The sequence below is a fragment of the Numenius arquata genome, chromosome 14 (assembly GCF_964106895.1).
Source record: "Numenius arquata chromosome 14, bNumArq3.hap1.1, whole genome shotgun sequence".
NCBI classification, from domain to species: Eukaryota; Metazoa; Chordata; class Aves; order Charadriiformes; family Scolopacidae; genus Numenius; species Numenius arquata.
The window spans coordinates 8404663-8427205 of NC_133589.1; the positions used below are offsets into that span (position 1 = coordinate 8404663).

At 44.1% G+C, this 22543-nt stretch overlaps 1 protein-coding gene across 1 annotated transcript; it reads left to right on the top strand.

Moving 5' to 3' along the window:
- Positions 1 to 1801: 1801 nt before the first annotated feature.
- IL4R (interleukin 4 receptor) lies at positions 1802 to 14241 on the top strand. Its single transcript, XM_074158537.1, has 9 exons — positions 1802 to 1915; positions 6219 to 6360; positions 7270 to 7424; positions 8505 to 8659; positions 9264 to 9420; positions 10209 to 10308; positions 10906 to 10975; positions 11106 to 11182; positions 11284 to 14241. Exons 1-9 carry the CDS (start codon positions 1843 to 1845, stop codon positions 13667 to 13669), a joined length of 3315 nt encoding a protein of 1104 aa, XP_074014638.1. The 5' UTR covers positions 1802 to 1842; the 3' UTR covers positions 13670 to 14241.
- The last annotated feature ends 8302 nt before the right edge of the window (positions 14242 to 22543 follow it).

Here is a 22543-nt window from a genome sequence, read left to right on the forward strand (position 1 = left end):
GGAAGAAATATAATACCGTTAAACTCATTAAACATGACTTTTCTGACGAGTGCAGAAACTTGGATTATGGGGTAATTCCCTCAGAGCTGAATCTGACGTGAAGATTGATCATAAGTGAAGTGCTAGTACTTCTGAATATATTGGAAAAAATCAGATTCTGTTGCTATATTTCTCAGTGGTTTGATTTAGGTAGATATATGTATCAATAAAAGCTGTGGTCTGCTTTATGAAAAAAACTATTTTTCTGCCCCTTGCTCAACTGAGGAGTCTGGCTGTTGCCTACCTTGTGTTTTTTCCATTTGAATATTTAACAACAAATGTTGAGCAGCTGTGCTTGAGAATCTTCCCAGTTTTAGAGAGGAGTTATTTGAGGGGATCTGGCTTCAGTAGCATGCCTTTGAGGCTGCACATCCTTACATGTACACAGTGCCCACATGCATGCTTCCAAAAGGTCATTAAAGTTTTCCTAAGCTAATCACTTAATAAGTTTATACCGCAGGAGAGTTGCTGATCCCTCGCCAGTTCCTTTTGTCTTGTGTGCTGGTGAAACTCAAATCTGTTAGAAACGTCAAAGGTTGTTCTACTGCTGTAGTTGGAGCAGAGGATATTAAACCACCATCAACAAATAATTCCAAAGGTCTTTTCTACTTCAAAATCTAACAAAACTTCTGCAGAAAGCCCAACACCACTCTCCTGCTAAAGGAGATCTCAGAATTTCTATCCTCCTTACTCAGTCACAGAGAGAGAATCATGAGGTTTTAAAATCAAAAATAACGTGCCACCTGGGAACTTTGCAGATGTAAGAGCAACTGTAGCACACAGGTAGTAAGAACACCGCGTCTGAACTCAGAGATTAGAAAATACCAAGAACATGAGAGGAGGGGACAAAAGGGACGTGTATTAAGAGAAAATATGCTGCTGAGCAAGTTTTATCCCTCTTTATATTGAATGCAAAGTCATGGTTATTCCTTATGAGTTAGCATGACTTTACCTACAAAGTTATCAGAATTTTAAATGCGTCACATACACGTCTAGTGATACAAAATCTGGTAGCTGTATCTAATCCAGAATAGGATCTTCCACAAAGTGGGTACATTGCATCAGCAAAAGAGTCTTGGGGAAATAAGTTTTTTGAAAGTCTTAAATTATTTCACCTGTTTTCAGTTTACTTAAGCAGCTTCATTATGCTTAAAGAATTCTAATATGTAGAAGCTGCATAATTTTCCTTCTCAGAAGTTGTGCTGGTTATATCATGTTTAGGTATGTTTTAATGTTTAATTCTGTTTTAATGAATCTGCATTCTGTTGAAGCAAGGCTCAGAGGTCTTTGCTAAAATATTTTTCAAGAGGATGATATTCTTGTTATCTAGGGTACTGGTAATAGGACTTGGGGAAAACATTTTAGTCAATGGTCCAGACACTTCATTATTAAATTGTTTCAGTTATCTGAGTTGAATCATAGGGCTTGGGTGACATGTTGAGTGTCAATTATTTTGGTTTTAGTGCTGACCCTTTTAATATCTCATATTAGCAGCTTTGCTTTTCTAGTAGCTAAAAGAGTAGGTTCACTGCCAGTGTCAGTCTAGTATCCTCTCTAATTAAAACTTTGCAGAAAAGTCTTCTATCTTACTCGTATTATCCTTATTCTTCTACTGTTCTCATTCTTCCATGAGTTGATTTTAGGGGGATCAGGCACTGCAAGGGATCTGAATCCTAACATCTAGCAGAGTGGTAGGAGGAACTACACTCTTACCTTAATTGCAACACTGATGTCAGCTTATAATAATGTTTTCTGTTGGCAGAATTTCAGCACGGCTTGTCCTACTGAACCTGGCCAGTGTCAATGATGGCAAGACTCCCAAATGCTGCACTGCATATCTCGTGGATCCTTTTCTTTTTATATACAACAAATGAAGGTACGTTTGTCAATGTTTTAAATATTATACTGAAGTTTTTATCAACAGCGTTTTCCCATGACTAGTAGGGAATACTATTACCATTAATTGACTAATGTAAAATGTCTAACTTTAAATGTCAGAAATATCCCTATACTAGAATAAATTATTAGATTTTTTTCTTTTTATTGACCTTTTCCCCGTGGGCAAGATAAAGTAGGAATTTGCAGGAAGGAGAAACTGAGGTTTGGAAAGTTATCTCCCTGCTTCCCCATTATCTAATCTCTATTGGACACCTTGCTGCAATCCCAGAATGGTGGGGGTGGAAGGGACCTTCTGAGATCATCTAGTCCAACCCCTTGCCAAAGCAGGATCACCCAGAGCAGGTCGGACAGGAACACATCCAGGCGACTTTTGAATATCTCCAGAGAAGGAGACTCCACACCCTCTCTGGGCAGCCTGTTCCAGGGCTCTGCCACCCTCAAAGTAAAGAAGTTTTTCCTCATGTTGAGATGGAATTTCCTGTGTTCCAGTTTGTGCCCATTGCCCCTTGTCCTGTCGCTGGGCATCACTGAAAAGAGCCTGGCACCATCCTCTTGTCACCCGCCCTTTATATATTGATAAGCATTGATGAGATCAGCTCTCAGTCTTCTCTTCTCCAAGCTGAACACACCCAGGTCTCTCAGCCTTTCCTCATCAGAAAAGTGCTCCAGTCCCTTGATCATCTTAGTAGCCTCTGCTGGACTCTCTTCAGTAGTTCTTTGTCTTTCTTGTACTGAGGGCCCCAGAACAATAACCCAGGGACATCTCTGTAGAAATCCCATAAGAAATCCCCAAGAAAGCATCTCTCTCATTTGCTTATTTTCATAACTGCCGCTGTTGGCCATGCGGGACCTTGAGGGAGCTATGCTCATGAAATGGAGCCTGTAGATCTACTGTTAAAGGGCATCTGTCAATTTGTGTTCTGCAAAGTGTGCAGAGTTACTAAGTTGGAAAATTAGTTGACTGGGTTTGAACAAATTTTGCAGGCACTTGCTGTCAGACGTTACGTGCTCTGACTTGTGCCTGTACAGAGGCAGGTGACAGACGTGGGATGTCCTACGTGTTCTTCACGACACCCTTCTTTTGGTCTGGCAGGACATGGAGCTGCGTGAAGTCTTAATGCTGCTTGGTAGCTGATGGTTATATTCTGAAGTTCAACTGACAGGGCCTGAATATGAAAATGGGCTTTTCCTTTTATCTTTTATGATATTTGATTATAAAGACAAATTAGATATATAAAATCATGTTTCCTGACAATGCTTTTTTATTCTCTGGAAAATGAATCTTGCATTTTGCTTTCTGTAGTTTTTAAGTAGTTCCACAGTTTTGGGGTTTTCTTTTTTTTTTTTTTTCTTTTGTTTTCTTTTTTTTTTTTGTAAAAGCAAACCAAAATAGTTAAAATAAAATTTAAACTAGCCTTTCTCTAAAAAAGGTTTATTAGCTACTTTCTTATGTACTATGAATTTTAATTTGAATTATTGAGAAGAATCAAGGCTTGCGAGAGCACATTGGCTGGGTCATCTGACCTAGGTAATCCCATAGTTTCTGTAAATGATCTTAATCAAGGTTTAATTTTAGAGATCCTTTTCCCCCAGTTAGCTACATGTTTTAAGTTTCTTAAGCATGGTGTTCTAGTTGAGGATTAAAAAAGAAATCCAGTATTTCAGTTCCCTTTTTTAACTACATGAACTGAAAACAAACCCTGTACTGTATGTGGTTTCAAAAGGAAATTCTCAAATATCTGTGGTTTTAAAAAAATACAGTCTACCAGAGATGGTAAAGGGAGAAGGTCACAGGAAAAGAATACAGAAGGTAATTTCCAGACTTCTGGAAAGACATGAGAACACTGAAAGGCAAGATAAAGTAAAGCTGCTAATCATCATAGCTTAACACAGCAGGAACAGCTTTATTTACTTGAAGTATTCTTGAAAGTGTAAGATCATTAACACATTGAAAAATAATGATGTTCATCTTTAAAGGGCTTGAAACACTAGTACCTCTTTTAAAAGTGCATCTTAAAGTGGGAAAAGAAACTAACAATGAAAATACAAATTGCAATCAAATATAAACAGCAGTAAGGGGATAAATAATGGTTCTTTTAAAATAAATGAGCAGTGTGAGTGTTACAGTATTGTAGAAGTTAAAGATTAAACTTGCTGCTCTTCTGGTGATACTCGGAGGTTTTTTTGAAGAATCAGGGACCACACAGAACAAAATGGAGCTAAATGTGGTGCTGCTGTCCAGAAAGGATATGAGTGATAGTTCTTATGTACAAGGTAAATCTCTAGCCTCAGTAACTAAACCAAAACATTTTCTAAATATTTGAACACTAATGGAACAGTGAGCTGCAGTCAATTCTAGGTTTACAACCAGTCAATATACAAGACAATCTAGATTATGGTTTTTATAGAATTTTTAAATGATTCCTTGACATTGCCATAATTCCTCATTTGCGTAAGTGAACCTCACTGAGGTTACTGAGTTTACTCAACTGATCCAGGACTGGTTGGTAGTCGAGCTTTGTGAGAGGCCCTTTAAGAAGGCAAGTGAAAGTTATGTGTGGATTTTAATGAGGGTGAAAGACCATACACTGACAGTACTAAACAATTAAGTGTTTCTTTGAGTCACGTTTTTATTGAATTACCACAGGGTCTGGTGGTAGATCCCATTGTATGTAATGTCTCATGCCTACTAAAAGGCATCTGACCATCTGTTTATTACACTTGGAGATGCTGTGCAGTATCACAGTATGTAGAAGTTATATCAGAATAAAAACCACAAGTGGACTACAGAAAAGTAGAAATGTAGGAAAGATAAAATGAAATTATGTATTTTTTGAAAACAAAAGTTTTTGCGTGGGAGGAATGATCTGTAACTGAGGTACTCGTTGGAAAGAATAAGCCTGTGAAGCAGCAGTGGCTGGAGGACAAAGACCTTACATGATATCAAGTGTTGGCAACTTAATCTTGAATTTGCAATGTAAATGGCAAGAATGGAGAGTTAGTAATGTGCAGGGCCATGTAAACAAAATTATTTACATACTACAGAGAAATGAATGCATTTATATGGCTCTTGTATAATTCCCACAAGAAGCCTTCTAGCAGAATCCCTTAGGAAACTACCAGAAAAATATCAATGGGATTCTAAAAACCAGCCAAAGCTATTCTAAATTGTTATGAGGGATTGAGAAGTAGAGGAGGAGAGGAGGATTTAGATCCTCCTTTAGTTTGTGCATGAAAAGGGAGAGATTTTTAATATTTACCAATAACAGAGAAGTGAAACATCAAAGAAGCCAAAGAATTGTCTGGTATGATAAAAGTATTACCTGTTTCTGACTGATTAATTTAGAAATGATCACTTTCCAGTACCACATTTGGCACAGTGTTAGTTCTAATAACAGCATGACTTTACTGTCACACAGCTCCTCCTCTTCTGTTCCTTGTCTTACTCATGTGGAGTGCATTGACATAATGGAAAATTAGGCTGGAAGAGATACTGAGGATTGTGTATTCCATTTCTCTTTCCAGTTCTAACACAGATATTTTGACCAATGTTTTCTATTTTTTTTCTTAAATACTGCCAGTGAAAGAGACTGTAAATGTGAACATTGGGAGTGCAGAGACTTTGGGCTTTTCTGTACCCTCTCAGTGCCTGGAACAATGTGACTAAATCTCTCCAGCTCCCCAAACACTATCATAACGATGAAAAGTAGAAGACAGAACAGGAAATGCTGAGTGAAATTGATAAAAGGTGTACACTAGAAGAGACCCTGTGACAGGAAGATCTTCTAGGCAATGGGGAATCACTCTGGGGAGGCAGAGGGCATGCATTTGGGAAGCTTAAAATGATTGTGGATAAAGCAGGAGTACATGCCTGGAGGCAGTGATCATGGTCTGACTGTTAATTATCTGCATTTTGGCTTTGGAACCTTTTGTATTTAACACATAGGATGATGCTGTTTTATAATTAAATGTTGATGTGTTTTAGATAGAGCTATCAGAATCAGATTTTCTGTGCTTGGAAGATTGTGTTGGATGAATTGTGCCTATTTCAATATTACTACTGCAGACCTTCTTCCTCTCCAAGACTTAGACGTCTCCAGAAAGGTGGAGACATTTGGTGACATGCATCTCTTTCCGTTTACCCAGAACATGAAAAATAACAGTACTTTTGCTTAATTTATAGGAGGTTGGTAGTTCTGCTTAGATGGAAAAGTTAATGTTTCTGCTTAGTCCAGTTTATTCTTTTGATTCTCTCACTTCTGTGTGCTGCTCTTCCCTAGTTATGGCTACAGGACATGTACAGGAGTTTGCATGCTTCACTGACTATGACAAAGAGCTGGTCTGTCACTGGAAGGTGCCTGCACGAACGAATTGCTCCCAAGAATTCCTGCTGTACTACATGAACGCATTACTTCCTCAGACGTAAGTGTTTAATAAGATCTTACGTTATCATTGTTGGAACTTCATATATCCTATAGCCATTATCAGTTTTGATTCCCTCCATCTACCGTGGGTGTCTGGGGCAAAATGTAATCCAGATTATTCTTCTTGCCTGGGGCAAAATGTAATCCAGATTATTCTTCTTGCCAGGAGGAAAATGGATTGCTGCAATAAACAGCACACTCTGTTCAGTGATCTTCTGCAGACCTCTCTGCACTCTTAGTACAGAGGAGTGATCAAGTCCTACTTGTTGGAGCTGTAGGGCTCTTGTAGGTTTACCCAGCCTTCATTTCATGTGAAATTCTACTGCCTTCAGGAGAAATCTTACCTGATTTACCAGTCTGTAGCCTCTGTGAAAGGAACTCTCCCATGGAGCCGGGGTGATTATTTGTGCATACAGTTTAACCCTGTGTTCAAGCACAGACTGTTGTCCCAGCAGGGGCAGTCATCATCTCCTACAAAGGAAGATGAATCTGGGCTCTCCTGTTCCTCTCCACATGATTTCTCCACACAGACATCCAAATAACCTGGCTTTGTACACTGCAGTAAACCTGTTCCTATACTAGCAAGATGTCAGTCTGCTCCTTCAGAGGCTGAAGTGTGACGACAGGTGTTAATTTTTCCTCTTGGGATCAATCCTCAGCCTTTCTGTCAAGTTTTTCATTTGTGCAATACAGATATCCAAGAGGTGTTTGCAGGAGTTTGGATTGTTTGGGGGTTTGGCAGAGCTCAGTTTTGGTTTGGATTTGTTTGGGCTAGACCTTTGTAGGAACTGAGCTTGTGTGTCTTGGATTTGATGAGCTCTACACATTGGGAAGCTTGATTTCACCTTTTCAAGAAATAGTGTGCCACACTCTCTAAACATCACATTATTTTCTGCCTGTTTTTCAGAAATCACGTGTGTGTCCCTGAGAATGGAAAAGACAGTTTAAGGTGCACTTGCACAATATATCCACGTTATTTTGTAGCAGCCCTCACATATATTCTAACTCTACAGTTCAATGGGACTGATATGTGGAATACCAGTGTTACACCAGCCCTGGTTGGTAAGAAGCTGTTTACTTTGTCACCAGGACATCTGGTTCCAGGCTTTGCAATTCTGTCTAACTCCTCATTCGTGTCGCTGGAGCAGTTTTTCCTTATCAGAGGTGAAAGGTGCCACGCTGTCTTAAATGCAGAATCCATTTGGCTTGGAAATCTGATTCTTCAGGAAAGAGTATAAGTAATGGGGCAAGCAGAGTGATTCTTCTTCTCACTGTACCCTCTCAGCTGCCAGCCAGCAGCAGTTTGGGAGCTTAGGCATGCCTTCAGTGCATTTTACTTATGGCTGTAGAATTCAAGGATGAAGAGGAATGTGCTGCTTCCTGTTTCTAGAAAGACACTAGGCTATCTCTACTGAAATTTCTTCCATTCCCATCTCTGTCATACTCTGATTTCTCATGCTAGTTGAACCATCACGCTCCGCAGAGATTTTTTACAGTAATTGCTGTTGGATTATAACAACCAGTGGTAAAAAGTTAATGACTCTGCTCTTTCACAGGACAGAGCATAGATACAGTTTATGTCTCTCTGTGGACACCTGGTTTGTTTAGAACAGTGTGCTTGTTCATATGTTTGTCACCTCGAACACTCACAGTGAGAAATCATTCATGTGCCTGAGGCAGGCATTCATCTGCAGCCATGAGCCGGTTCTTTTCAGAACACGTGATTGTCGCTGCAGTTTATCAGCAGAATAAACAGGAGCCTGCATCAGTTTCTCCGAGACAGGCAGCCAGCGCAGCCTGGCTGCCAGGGCGTCAGAAGTTCTGTGCCTGCCCCACGGCACAGCATGCTGTCGTGAGGGAGCAGGTTGGTCCCAGTTTTCCAGGCTGAAAGCTGAGTCCAGTGCACCGAAAGGTTGAACTTGCAGTTTCTTCGGCCAGCTTGAGGATTCAGTGCTTATTAATGAATACCTTGCCCTTGCTCTGTTCTGGCCTCTATATCCTTGTGCTGCAGCGTAGTGAAAAGGGCTAAATGCATTGACTGTGGTGAGATTCTGGTCTCTGGTTAACGTTTGTCTCTCTGCTTCTCTGCATCAGTGCTTTCCCGTTGCCATGTTCTCCTTAATTGTATTTTTTAACATACAGTTAAGCCAAGGGCCCCCAAAAATCTTGCCATTCAGAAAGCTGAAAATGGTAATTTCAATCTGAGCTGGGAGGAGAGCTATTCTTCTCCATCCACGCTCTCTGGACAGCCGGTCATCTATGAAGTGAAATACTGGAGGAAGCAGCACCCGACAGAGGTAAGAGACATGCAGTCTCTTCATTTTCTGTCTCTCTGGAGCTTTCAGGTTTAAAAAGTCTTCTGAAAAGTCTTGAAACCATTTCATGAATAACGGTGTAAGGGCCAGCAAGGGCAAGTCCCACAATGTTCCTGATCACACACTTGCCATAGCTCACAGTGCCCCAAGGTGGTTCAGCTGGGCTTTAAAGGATTGAAACTCTTCTGACTGCCACCCCAAAATGGTCTGCTGCTCACAGTAGACAGGGCAGAGATTGAAAATACAGTGCTTTTGTTCCCTGAACTTCATTTGCTCCTTAGACATCAGGAAGCTGGAGGCTGTTCATGACTCCATGGCGCACTTGAAGCATTTCAGACACCTTCCTGAGCAATCCAGCACTTTAGGACTGGGCTGCTTCTGGTAGGGGAAGAACATGCATGGTGACATGTCACAAATACTACCCACTTGTGACAACAAAATGCAGTCTCACCCACAGCATATTAGTTATACAGTCATTCATTTGTGAAAGGTTGCTGAAACACATAACACTGTTGTTATTTAATTGCTGTCACTAACCCATCACCCCATAAAGAAATCAAAGTGAACTTTCTCACTTTCTTTTCAGGTTTCTGTAAAAGCAATTAACTACCAAGCAAAAAGCTTTGAAATCACTGCAAGCTCCTTGAGGAGAGGCTATGATTACATTGCAAGTGTAAGGTGTAACTATACAGACTACCCAGCCTACTGGAGTGAATGGAGTGAAGAAGTTGAATTTCACTATGGTAAGTATTGTAACAAATAGCAGCTTGATAAAAGGATGGTAGAGTTTTATAAACCATTTCATATATGCCCCGCTGCTCTCCTCTCAGAGGAGAGTTATGGAATCATCATCTTCATGCTTTTGAATGTATTGTGGATGCATCTGTAAAGGCTTCCAAAGAGACTAAGCATAAAAGGGCAACTCCTGGGGAAACTAATGAAGAGAAGACCAAGGGAAGTTGGATTGTTCAGCCTTGTGGAAAAAAAAGGCTGAAAGAGGATGTGTTTATTCTCTATAAATATTTCACGAAGTAGACACCAGGGAAGGAGAAGAAATATTTAATCTAAAGAAAAACATTGATGTAAGAGCAATGAACAAGTGATATTTAGGCTACAAATTAAACAATACTTTAACCATCATCAGAGGACTGGGGATTTATAAAAATCTCTGAAGAGCAGCAGAGAGGAAAAGAAGCATAGCTGCACTACAGTGGAGGTGGTAATGCCATTGTAGGGACTGTGTGACAGGTTTGTCCCTGAGAGCTGACAAATGGCCTCACAGTTCCTTGGCTCTCCCAGCTCCTAACACTCCCGGTAACTGGCTGCAGTACCTGCACTGATCTTTGAGACGTGCCACTCACCGTCACCACCAGTAGCTGTGTGTGTGCTGTTGTTTACCTGCTGGAGGCTTTATTTTACATCCTCTAAAGGAGCATTTTCTAAGGTGCAAAAGAAGAGCAATGAACTTGGTACTGCCAGTACTTGTATTTATATACACATACACATGTAAATGTATATGCTTATTTAACAGATTACCAAGTAACAGCTGAAGACATTCTGCAGATGGCTGTTCCCGTATCCTGCATACTGATCATGGCAGTATCTGTAATGTGTTACTTCTGTTTTACCAAGTATGTATTGTACCATTCACAGGTTTTATAGAGTAGCAGTTTGCACAGATATCAGTATTGCTATTGATTAGCTGAATGTCTAGTAGTACAGAAATCTAGTTTGTTTTTCCTCAGCACCTTTATCTTGCTCTCTATGAGCAAGTGTTTTATAAACATGAATCAGTTGCACTCTGTCATTTTCTGAATAGGTAACTGAATATTGTCTGTTGATCTTACTAGAATGGGCTTGTTATAGCATCCAAAACAGGCTGCAGTTATGGGGTTTGTCAGTCTTGGACCCCAGTCTTTGCTGAAGTTCCAGTAATGACAGTTAAATATTTGTATTTCTTTAAGGTTTTTGTTTAGTGGTAATGTGAAAGTGGGAACCTATCTGTTTTGCACATCATTTCAAACATGATTAGAACAACATGTGACTGTGGTTGTGCAGGGCAGTCACGCACCAAACTTATAAACATCTTTGCACTAGTTTAATGAAAAGCAGCACTTGGACATGCACAGAGCACGCATTTCCTGTTGCTGCAATGCAGTAGGCTAAGAGGGAGAGGGAAGTGTATGCTGATGCAGTCGAAGCAAACAATTTTAATTCTTCCTTTGCAGAGTGAAGAAAGAATGGTGGGATCAAATCCCAAATCCAGCAAAGAGCCATTTGGTCGTGAAAAATGTCAAGGTAAATAAATGCAAAAATACCTTTTCCTAATCACCAGAAGTAAAATACGTAATAAGTGCTCATGTCTGGCTAGCGCAGGGGATACTAAATACAAATTGTGTGTTCTAAATCTCATTTGTATCTTTATTAGTTTTCAGTTATGTGCTACATTGATGAAATTAAGTTCCCTTTCCATGACTTAAAGCAGAGTCATATGGAAAACCAAATGTAAGTAAGATAAAGGGAAAAAAAATGTCTGCTTTACAGCATAAAATAGTTTTGTACTACATAAACATTAACTGTCCTTTCCTTTTGACTTCCAAAAACAGAAGTTGCAAGAACTGTCTGTCTCAAAGTTTGTCAAGCCAAAACTTCAAGGGAAAAGATAACATCAGAAATGTTGAGAAATCTTGCAGTTGCCACAGCAAGTCTGGAGAGTGGTTTCCAAAAGGCAGCAGTGCAGTTTTAACCCCTGAGACAATTCTGCTTGAAGAGTCTATAGAAATCTGTGAATGTTTAACAGATGTTGAGGCTGAGAGCCAGGAAGAGACTAGTGACCAGATCACCTTGTTTGAGCCTTGTGAGAGCAGTGTCGGTGCTTTCAGGGAGCACACTGAACACAACGATGCACTAGCTAGCATGTTTCTTGAGCTCCTGGCAGATGAGAACAACATGCAAGACAATAAAGACCCAGAACTCGTTACAGGTGAGAATAAAACCTTGGAGAAACTTCAGTCAGAAAATCTATCACAGCAAAATCCAAAAGAAAGCACAGCCCAGAGTCAGCAGCCATGTGATATTTCTCATACAGTCTCACTTTTCACCAAAGCCTCCCAAGATGACTACAATTGTAGTACAGCCAGCAAGAAGTCAGAACAATCAGAAGAATCCTTTGAATCTGGCTATCAGAGCGCCAGCGTAAATTCTGCTTCTCTGGATGGAAGTGATCTTCAACATATGGTTCATGAAAGCCTTTTTTCATGCAGTTCTGAAAGTCAGCATGATTCATGCGTCCTGATCCAGGAATCTCCAAATAAACCCTCCTTTGGGACCAAAAATTACAGAATAAGCAACCCTGCATACAAGAGTTTTGATACCCTTGTGTCTCCATCCATGGATCCCTGTGGTTCTGCCTACAAGAGCTTCAACACCCTTATATCTCCCTCTGTGGAGCCCTGTGGTTCTGCCTACAAAAGCTTTGACACCCTTACATCTCCATCCATGGAGCCCTGTGGTTCTGCCTACAAAAGCTTTGACACCCTTACATCTCCATCCATGGAGTCCTGTGATTCTGCCTACAAGAGCTGTGACACCCTTCTCTCTCCATCCATGGAGCGCTGTGATTCTGCCTACAAGAGCTGTGATACCCTTACATCTCCATCCATGGAGCCCTGTGATTCTACCTACAAGAGCTGTGACACCCTTCTCTCTCCATCCGTGGAGCCCTGTGGTTCTGCCTACAAAAGTTTTGATATTCTTGTGTCTGCATTCAAGGAACCAAGTAGCTCTGCGTATAAGAGCTTTGATACCCTTATGTCTCAGTCTATTGCTAATAGTAGCCTAACTCTGTGTTCTGAAAATGCGTGCTCCTCACCACCTTTGACAGAGTTTTCAGAGACACCAGAACTTAGCTGCAGAGATCAAATTTATCAACCCCCTAGGAATCAGCCATGTTATACCAACTACGGATCTCCCTGCACTGAGCTTGATTTTCAAAACACCTGTTCAGAACTTACTGATTTTCCATCTTTCTCTACACATGCAAGTGACAGTGCTTCAGCTTTCCTACCAGAGGAGGAAATACATAAGCAAGTAACATACCAAAATGTTCAAAAGAAAGCCAATATAATTCCTTGCCCCATTGGACCTCCACCATCTGGTTATCAACCTTTTGATAATGCAGTTGAATGTAATGGTACATACTGTGACAATGAGAGTGAGGTTCTCTCTAGGTCACTGAATGAACCTTTCAGTCGTCTTTTGTACAACAACCTGAGAGAAACACCTCCAGGTACCATAATCTGTCAACCTGACCAGAGGACAGATGACCATCTGTGTTTGACTGTACAAGGTTTCGACGACAGCATTGCCCCAGGTTCATCCTCTAGCGAGGATGTCACACAGACCAGTGATGGCAGCCTTTGGATCATCAACTCTAGTGATAGCAAAGATGAAGATAGGAGCAGAGATGAACAGTTGTTGCATTTGCTAGAGCCGAACTGTCAAGATTTTAACATTAGAGAAGGAACTGTAAAGGGCACAAATCCTAACAGCTTTAACTGTACTGGTAAGGGAACGCAGGAGAGCAGCAATAACAGACTGAACACTGACTTTCACTGCCAGGCGCACAACCACTTGATGAAACTTGGAAATGCAGGGGAAAATAAAGAGGTGCTAAAGCATGCAGTAGGCGGGCGGTGTGGCTCAGCAGCAAGCTTGCCAGAAGAATCACTGCACAGCACTGGGCTACACTTAGAAGGAAAAACTGCCGAGCCCCTGGAGTGTCTGGTTTTGGACAAGTTGTCACCTGCTCTTTTTGTGGATAACTCCTGTCCTCATTCTCACACCATTCACAGTGAGGGTTCCAGACTGGCACCTGCAATTCAAAAAGGACCAGTAGAACTATTGAGGGAAAAGAACAGGAAGAATGAGAAAAAAATGAAACTTGTACAAGCCCTTGCTCAGGAGGAAAACTGCTACATGCAGTTGGCCTAGCCACGCTTGCCAACACTGCACCAAATCAGCCTTTGGAAATAAATCATATCGCAAATTGAAATGTTTCCTGTTCTTCCAATCTTATCCGAAGTGAGGGCTGCCACAGTCCAGGCATGGATTCCATGGGCTGTAACCCCCATGCCAGCTGCAGGGCTGGCAACCGGTGTATGGTGCAGGCCCCTGGGGTACAGTAGAGGTTAGCACCTGACAGTTGCACCTACAGCTCTACTGGGGGGGTGAAGCCAGAGCTAAAATTTTTCTGGCTGATATTGTTCTCCAGCAGTGAGCAGCAGCTGCATGAAATAGGAGTTCTTAGTGCATGTTCTGTGGCTCTGAATGTTGCTTGGGAAGCACACAAAGGTGATGTGGAAGGTGTGGACCCACCTGGAAGTGGGACGTAGGTGCAGGTCAGAGGGGAAGTGACTGACTTGCACCGACAGCATCACACTGCTTCCATCATTTATTTATTGGGGGGGAGCAGTGGAGGGAGATCCTGCGTGCCTGGCCCCAGCATGGGGTATGTGTTTCTGTACTTGCTCAAGCAAGACCTGAAATAAAGATTACTGTCATTTGGGCTTAAGCAAGGCTATTATTGATGATTACTTTCTTATTCTGTAGAAACAAGCAGAGTTACTTTGTATTGTACAGCTGTAAATGGAATCAGACACTTCTGAGGGGTGTTTTCCCGGAAAGTTCATCCAGTTTGTGGTCAGACTCCCTAAATTGATGGAGCATTTTTCTGACTTCTTGTTCTTCTTCAGTCAGAATGGGAATTGTGCCTGCAGCTTTATGGCAGCGAATACTTCTTGTGGATAATTGTTCCAAAAGTTTTATTCACAACTCTGAAATTTTTTAAGGTATTATCATATATTTTTGGTATGGTGAATTCCACCCTAATATGCTGGCAGTGGCACAAAATAGTTAAGAATAGTTAAGTAATTTTATGTGTATTAAAATATATAAGTGTATTCTCATTATTTAGAAAACCCTATTTGCATTGCCATTGATAAGGAAGGAAACGATAATGCTAAGCACAGAAACTGGTTTAACGCATTTTGTAAGATATTTGTACTGCAAATCTCTCTTTAAAGTTCAGGTTGGCCAAGTAGTGGAGGTATCTTTTGCAGTGGTGAAAGAGGGTATGTAAGCCCTGGAAGGAGACTCACAGTGAAGCGTCTGTATTTAGATGTGATGGTTAATATTTGTATAGGCACTGGTTTGTAGCTCACATTCACTAAGGTGGTCGGTAGCGAAAGATCTTGCTGCTTGTCACTAAGGTGCTGATGAACATGCTGTGTATTTGTTTTTGCTGAAAATATCAGGTTGAATTTTGTTTTCACTCAGGTGAGGTTGAAATCTATCAGGAACACTCTTTCTTTGCATGAGGGCAGTGACTGCTGCAGTTCACATCAGCACAAATTGTGCGAGGTGGGAGGGCTGTGAGGCCGACAGATGAAGAGCTTTCCAGGACCCATCAACCAAACACCCACTGAAATGGTGGAACAGGAAGATGCACCGAGGCCATGCTCTGCCTCATGAGTAAGCTGACTCACTTCCCTAAATCCAAGCAAAGTCGGGTTTAAGCAATATCCCACAGCTAGTTCTTGCAGCTGCCCGGAATGTGTTACTCACTGTTTGCTGCAGTATCACAGGGCTGTTAAGGGAGGTGCAGGGTCACCAGTGGTGCTTTCTTCCCATTCTGCTCCTGAGCTCTCCCTTCTGCTCTTTGTGAAACCCTCCCAGGAGGCTGGCACAGGGCTGGAGCAGGCCGGAGAGCTCTGCCCAGGCTGGGATTGGAAAGCTGTTTGCTACAGCACTTCTCTGCCGAGTCCCAGCTTCATCCTGCCCTTCCCTGGCTTTTTTTTCTTCTGCATAGCTATGCCCTCCTGTCTGCTCACTTCTGTGGGATGGCTTTCTGTGGGTGGGTATTCTTCCCCTTCTCTCTCTTCAGTATTTCTCTGGTGAAATCACACTAACTCTTTGAGAAGGGAGAGCCCTATTCCTATGCCTTTGCCGTAACCCAGAACTGGTGATAAATACCACAGCTGGCTGGGCGGCTGGCAGTCTCACCCCCTCTCCTGCCACACAGTGCATGGCTCAGTGGGACCTACATTGATGTTCTATCCTCCAACGCCTCTGCTTTTGCCCTCCGGAGCTATTGCTGGGCTATGAAATGCAGGTAGGTTTCAGATGACGGGTTTCTGGCCCAAGGTGATGATCTGCCTGGAGTTTGTGGGAGTCTTGACTTTGGGCTGGCTCCCAGGACTGCCAGCGAGGTGTGCTGGCCTGAGCCCCACCTCCAGGGACCAGCCTCTGCTGGCAGCTCACCCTCCCCAGAGAGGAGCTTCATTCCTGAAGGCTGGGACCCTCCAAGCATGTCCTTTTGAGCTAATGGAGGGCTCCCACCAGGACAGAGAATTACTGATCGTAGTAAGTGTATTTTCAGTGGTTTTCAGTTTGATTTGTAAGACTGCAGTGCAAATGGAGGCTTGCGCCAAGTTTTAGCCTAGTTATAATGCCACGTATTATTCGCTTACGATCCCTCCACCTCCACATCTTTCTCACCTGGCAGCCTACCAGGTACTGGCAACGTGACTCACCATGAATGAAATGGGTTCCTGAGAAAAGCAGGCATATTCCCAGTTCTTGAGAAGCTTGTTCTGGTGCACTGCTTTTCCTTTGCAGAGAATGCTGCAGCCTTGCCTATTTTTCTTTCTCTTTTTCCTGATCAGTGTTAGCTCCTGTCATGTTTTGGGCTGGATTGGCCACTGAAATGAAGGACAGATGCTCTCCCCCACCTCTCTGTCCATGGAGAGGAGGGAGAGAGAGAAAGAGACATAATTGTAGGGAAAAACCTAAACTACTTTAATAAATAATTAAATAAAAAGTAAATAATGAAATACATGCAATATACATAAAACCAGTATTTAGCTCCCAGGATGACATCATTGGCAGGCCCTGGGAAAGTCCCAGCCTGGACTCAGCGATGGACAGGAACTGGATTCCAGATCTGGATTCAGGAACGCATGGATCAGGATCAAAGGCAGAAAAAGAGACAAAGTCCTCCTCAGGTTCTGGCCGTCAAAGAAAGAGCCGATACTTTGATCCCTCAGCTTTATACTGAGCGTGATGCCGATGGGATGGAATACCCCCTTGACCAGTTTTGGGTCCCCTGTCCTGTCCCCTCCTTCCCACAGGTGCAACCTCTCCACGCTTTTCCACTTCCAACCCTCCAATAGGGCAAAGTGAGCGGACCTTGGTTGTTACAGCAATAAGTGTAAGCAAGAGCCTCTCTGCATACCATCCCTTGGCATAAATTACAAATAATCAGGTTTTATCACTGAGAACGAACAGTGCCTCCATAATGTGCTGTTAATTTCGGAGAGTTCAGTTAGTTAGTAGAGGCTTGGCTAAAAACTAAAATTACTGAACGGAAAATTGGTTCTGTTTTACCTCAAACCAGGACAGCTCCTTGGAAATATGCGCCTGTACGGAACAGCTGTTGGCAAAGTCATCAGTCACAAGGTTTGTCATTGCCCTTGGAAAACTAACAATAAGCACAAGATGGGGGTGAGACTGGTGCGGAGCAGGAGCTTGAAGATGTGGGGTCAAGTTCTTGGGGGTGGGGGCAAATTAATTTAGGGTGAAGAAGGGGACAGCTTTCTAAACAACTTTTCTCTTCACCTTGCTTTGGGACCCTGCATTGTTCAGGCAGGATGCAAGGATGTCCTAGGGCTTATCAATCACAGAATCACAGAATATTCTTGGTTGGATGGGACCTTTGAGATCATCGAGTCCAACCAACAAAAAAAACCCAAAAAAAAACCACCACCCAAAAAATCCCAGAACACCAGAACCAAACCAAACCAAAACAAACACCCACAACCACACCCCACCCACAAACAGACACAAAACAACAGTCTCGGGCACTAGAGCATGCCCTGAAGTGCCATGTTTACACATTTCTTAAATACCTCCAGGATGGCGACTGCACCACCTCCCTGGGCAGGCTGTTCCAGCGCCTGACCACTCTCTCAGTAAAGTAATTCTTCTTAATACCTAATCTAAACCTCCCCTGCTGCAACTTCAGACCATTTCCTCTGGTCCTGTCATTATTCACTTGGGAGAAGAGGCCAACACCCACCTCTCTACACCCTCCTTTCAGGTAGTTGTAGAGGGCAATGAGGTCCCCCCTCAGCCTCCTCTTCTCCAAACTAAACATGCCCAGTTCCCTCAGCCTCTCCTCATAGGACTTGTCCTCTAGACCCCTCACCAGCTTGGTGGCTCTCCTCTGGACACGCTCCAGCACTTCAATGTCCTTCCTGTAGTGAGGGGCCCAGAACTGAACACAGTACTCGAGGTGAGGCCTCACCAGCGCCGAGTACAGAGGCACCATCACTTCCCTACTCCTGCTGGCCACACTATTCCTGATACAGGCCAGGATGCCATTGGCTTTCTTGGCCACCTGGGCACGCTGCTGGCTTATGTTAAGCCGGCTGTCCACCAACACCCCCAGGTCCTTTTCTGCTGGGCAGCTTTCCAGCCACTCTTCCCCAAGCCTGTAGCGTTGCCTGGGGTTGTTGTGACCGAAATGCAGGACCTGGCACTTGGCCTTATTGAACCTCATCTCATTGGCCTTGGCCCATTTATCCAACCTGTCCAGGTCCCTCTGTAGAGTCTGCTGACCCTCAAGCAGATCAACACTCCCACCTAGTTTGGTGTCATCTGCAAACTTACTGACGGTGCACTCAATCCCCTTATCCAGATCATCGATAAAGATATTAAACAAGACTGGCCCCAAAACTTAGCCCTGAGGGACACCACTGGTGACCAGCCGCCAACTGGATTTCACCCCATTAATTACAACTCTCTGGGCATGGCCATCCAGCCAGTTTTTTACCCAGTGAAGAGTATACTTGTCTATGCCATGATTCGCCAGCTTCTCCCGGAGAACGCTGTGGGGGATGGTGTCAAAGGCCTTACCAAAGTCCAGGTAGACAACGTCCACAGCCTTCCCCGCATCAAGAAGGTGGGTGACATGGTCAAAGAAAGAGATCAAGTTGGTTAAGCAGGACCTCCCTTTCACGAAACCATGCTGGCTGGCCCTGATCCCTCGGCTGCCCTGCACTTGCTGAGTGGAGGCAAGCGAGAGCTCACTCAAGATGATCCTGTCCATGATCTTTCCTGGTACCGAGGTCAGACTGACAGGCCTATAGCTTCCCGGATCATCCTTCCAGCCCTTCTTGTAGATGAGCGTCACATTGGCCACCCTCCAGTCATCTGGTACCTCTCCTGTTGACCAGGATTGTTGATAGGTAATGAAGAGAGGCTTGGTGAGCTCTCCCACCAGCTCTCTGAGTACCCTTGGGTGAATCCCATCTGGCCCCATGGACTTATGCATGTCCAGGTGCATAAGCAAATCATTAACTACTTCCTCCCGGATTACAGGGGGGTTGTTCTGCTCTCCATCCTTATCTTCCAGCCCAGGAGGCTGAACACCCTGGGGGTAGCTGGTCTGACTATTGAAGACAGAGGCAAAGGTGGCATTAAGTATCTCAGCCTTCTCCTCGTCCTTGGTCGCAATGTTTCCCCCCGCACCCAGTAAGGGATGGAGATTCTCCCTGACTCTCTTTTTGTTGACGTATTTATAAAAACTTTTTTTGTTGTCCTTTATATTAATGGCCAGGTTGAGTTCCAGCTGGGCTTTTGCCTTCCTAATTTTTTCTCTCTATAACCTAACAAGATCTCTGTACTCTTCCTGAATTGCCTGTCCCTTCTTCCAAAGGTGATAAACCTTCCTTTTTTCCCTAAGTCCTATCAAAAGCTCTTTGTTCATCCAGGCCAGCCATTTTCCCCTCCCTTTAATTTTGCGCCTCATGGGAACAGCCTGCTTCTGGGCCTTTAGGATTTCCTTCTTGAAGAGCATCCAGCCTTCCTGGACCCCTTTGCCCCGCAGGATTATCTCCCAAGAGACCCTCCCAACCAGGGTTCTAAACAGGCTAAAGTCCGCCCTCCAGAAGTCCAAGGTGGAGGTTTTGCTCACCCCCTTCCTTACCTCGCTAAGAATTAAAAACTTGACCATTTCATGATCGCTAAGACCAAGACGGCCTCCGACCTCCACATCTCCCACTAGTCCTTCTTTGTTTGTGAAAAGTAGGTCTAGCGAGGCACCTCCCCCGGTAGGCTCTCCTACCAGTTGTGTCAGGAAGTTATCTTCCATACACTCAAGGAACCTCCTAGACTGCCTGCTCAATCATGAGCTACTAACTTTATCTAAGAAAACAAATTCTTTTAGGTGTTGTATTCTAGCAGTGACGTGGCCAAAGGAACAAAGGGTGAGAGAACCAAATGATGGGATTGGTACTTCCAACCCTGCTCCCTAATGTTTGCCTCTGACTGTGGAATTATGTGACAAAACTGCTTAATGACGGAGACTGAGAGGACGGTTTGCTTTCTCCCAGCCATGTCTGTTCTGTAGAGAGCTCCCTAGGGAGCGTGATTTGTGCAGTTTGTATTCTAGCTCTGACAGAGGTGCTTCCAAAAGGGTGTAATTTTTGCATACAGTTGCTTTCACAAAGAATAGGTGTTTTTGACTAATTCTCGGGAGAACTGTGCCTGTGCGATGCACAGGCATGTACGTGCGCGCACACACACACAGAGATCATTTCCCTGCCTCTGCAGGTTGCTGAGTACAAGGTCTACCCCGGGCTCCCGCATGATGATGTAGCATGATCACACATTACCCAGAATTTTATTTTTTTCACGTCGCTGCTGTGACCGAGGCAGCCGTGTCACACTGTCAGCGCTGCATCAGATGTTGCAGCCGCGGCACACAGCCCTCCAGCCCCTCTGACTACGCTGCGGCGATGAGGTCGGAAGCCAAGCGACAGCTCAGCATGAACTTGCTGAGAATCAGAGCAATGAGAGCGATGAATCCGTCTGGTTTTCAGCTGCAGGACTGTCGTCTCTTAAAGCAGGTTGCTCCAAAGCAAAGAAAAAAACCACCTGAATGAGGAAGAGGGCACTTTCCAGGTACCTCACTAACACGCTTAACCAAAGTCAAAGCTTGCTAAATTGCGGTACCTCAGTGTGTTTTCCCGGAGTAGCTAATAACAGCCATCAGCAGCACCACTGGTCTGCCAAGTCCTGACTATTCTCATTCCTTGATGAGCTGAGAAAGCGATGTTGAGAGGAACTTTACATCTCTGCTGTACTCTGGCCAAAGGTGCTTTGCTCCGTTTGTCCCTTGTGCTGTCCTGCTTCCATCCTGTCCTTTCTGTGGCTTTCTACAACATGGACTTTCCCACACAGCCACCTTCTACCCCTCCAGCAAGGCTGCAAGATAAAAGAGAAGAAAAACTGCAAGATAAAAGAGAAGAAAAACCCCTCATGCAAGGCTGCAGCCCTGCATGAACAGAGCGGGGAACTGACTGCTGTGGCACAATTAGCTGCACAGGGGAGAGGAGCAGCTGTTTTCTTCTTTTTTTGCTCTTAGCCAAAATAATTTCTACAAAGCTCTGACCATCTGTGCAGGAGACTAAAAATTCTGTATTCTGAATGCGGAGAGGCAGTCGTTATGGCAAGAGTTGGTGCCAGCCTGTGACCCGCAGCCGGTCTTTGATAGAGGGACAACTGCGCTAAACCTGCCTGTCCATGGAGCGTGGCAGGCATCCTAAGGAGCTCCTGTCCAGGTTCAGTGATGGATCAGCCGCTTCCATGGTCCTGTTTGTGCTCCACTGCGTAAGAGCAGGATGTTGACAGCCGTGTGGTGTTTGTCCTCTGCTTGAAGGTTACCGAGTTGGTGACTAACATATCACTGGGACTTTCCTACTTGCTGCTCTTAGACATGGGGGAATTTGCCATAAGCTGAAGTGTTTGAGGTTGGCTGCTTCTCCCCAGCTCTGCCGCTGCTGGTTTCACTTGCAGTGAGCCACCCACACAGCAACAAGAATCGTAACAGGGTGAGAAAAGCACTGGACTGCCGCCTTCTGTGTGTAGAATTTCCACACACGGCTCACGGTTGTAACCAGTCCCTGGTCCTTGTCTTGATGTTCTAGAGAGTTGCTGTGAGAACCAGGTCCGCGCTGGCTGTGGTGGCCCTGAAGTTAGCGCTTTTGGCCCTTGGTGAATAACCAGCAGAGGTCTCGGGGAGCTGGCTGGGGCAGGCTCATGCTGTGCTGCGTTCACGAACCAGTGCATGTGTCTGACGGGCTCTGGCCTTGAAGGTTATGCAGGGCAGTTCACTGCTGGGTGATCTGCTCCCCCACTGCCTGCCTGAGGCACTCCAGGAGCACATAGTGTGCTCCTCGACCACATGAGGGAGGCAACGGAGCCATCAAGTGCCTTGTTTCCTCCGTAAGGGCAGGAATTAGGACCCGTAGCTTAGCCTGTGCTACCTATTCCATGGCCTCATTCTGAGCTGGGCTGGGCCCTTGCGACAGACATTGTCATCTGGAAGCATCAGGGATTCTCTCCACTTCTGGTCAGGGCACCTTTGCTCTTCTTATGACTCGTCTTAAAAACCTCTAGCTGTGCTCCCCAGCGTGAAGGACCAACACATTCAACTGCTGTCCGTATTGTCCTTATTTTGCATGTTATCTGCCATTGTTTTAGCTTCTTGCTGCTCCTAGCACATCACTTTCCAACTTCTGCAGGGTAAGGAGAGCAGAAACCAGGCTGTGGAGAGCTGGTGGCAGAAGAGCAGCCAGGGGATTCAAGCAGCTTCCTTGTTTGAGCAAGAGCCTCACACCACAACCAAAGCCACCGTGGAGCATGGAATCCCCCAGCCCCTACATTTTTTAGGAACCACCTTCAGTCTCCTTCTCCTCTTGCAGAGCACTGTAAATGTTTACCAGTGCTGATATGGGTGCAGAT

Bases quoted from the DNA above. Each gene is read 5' to 3' on its own strand.
- IL4R (XM_074158537.1), top strand. From the start codon at position 1,843: ATGATGGCAAGACTCCCAAATGCTGCACTGCATATCTCGTGGATCCTT. The intron at 1,916-6,218 runs GTACGTTTGTCA...GCTCTTCCCTAG, and splicing joins TTTATATACAACAAATGAAG to TTATGGCTACAGGACATGTA. The intron at 8,660-9,263 runs GTAAGAGACATG...CTTTCTTTTCAG, and splicing joins GGAAGCAGCACCCGACAGAG to GTTTCTGTAAAAGCAATTAA.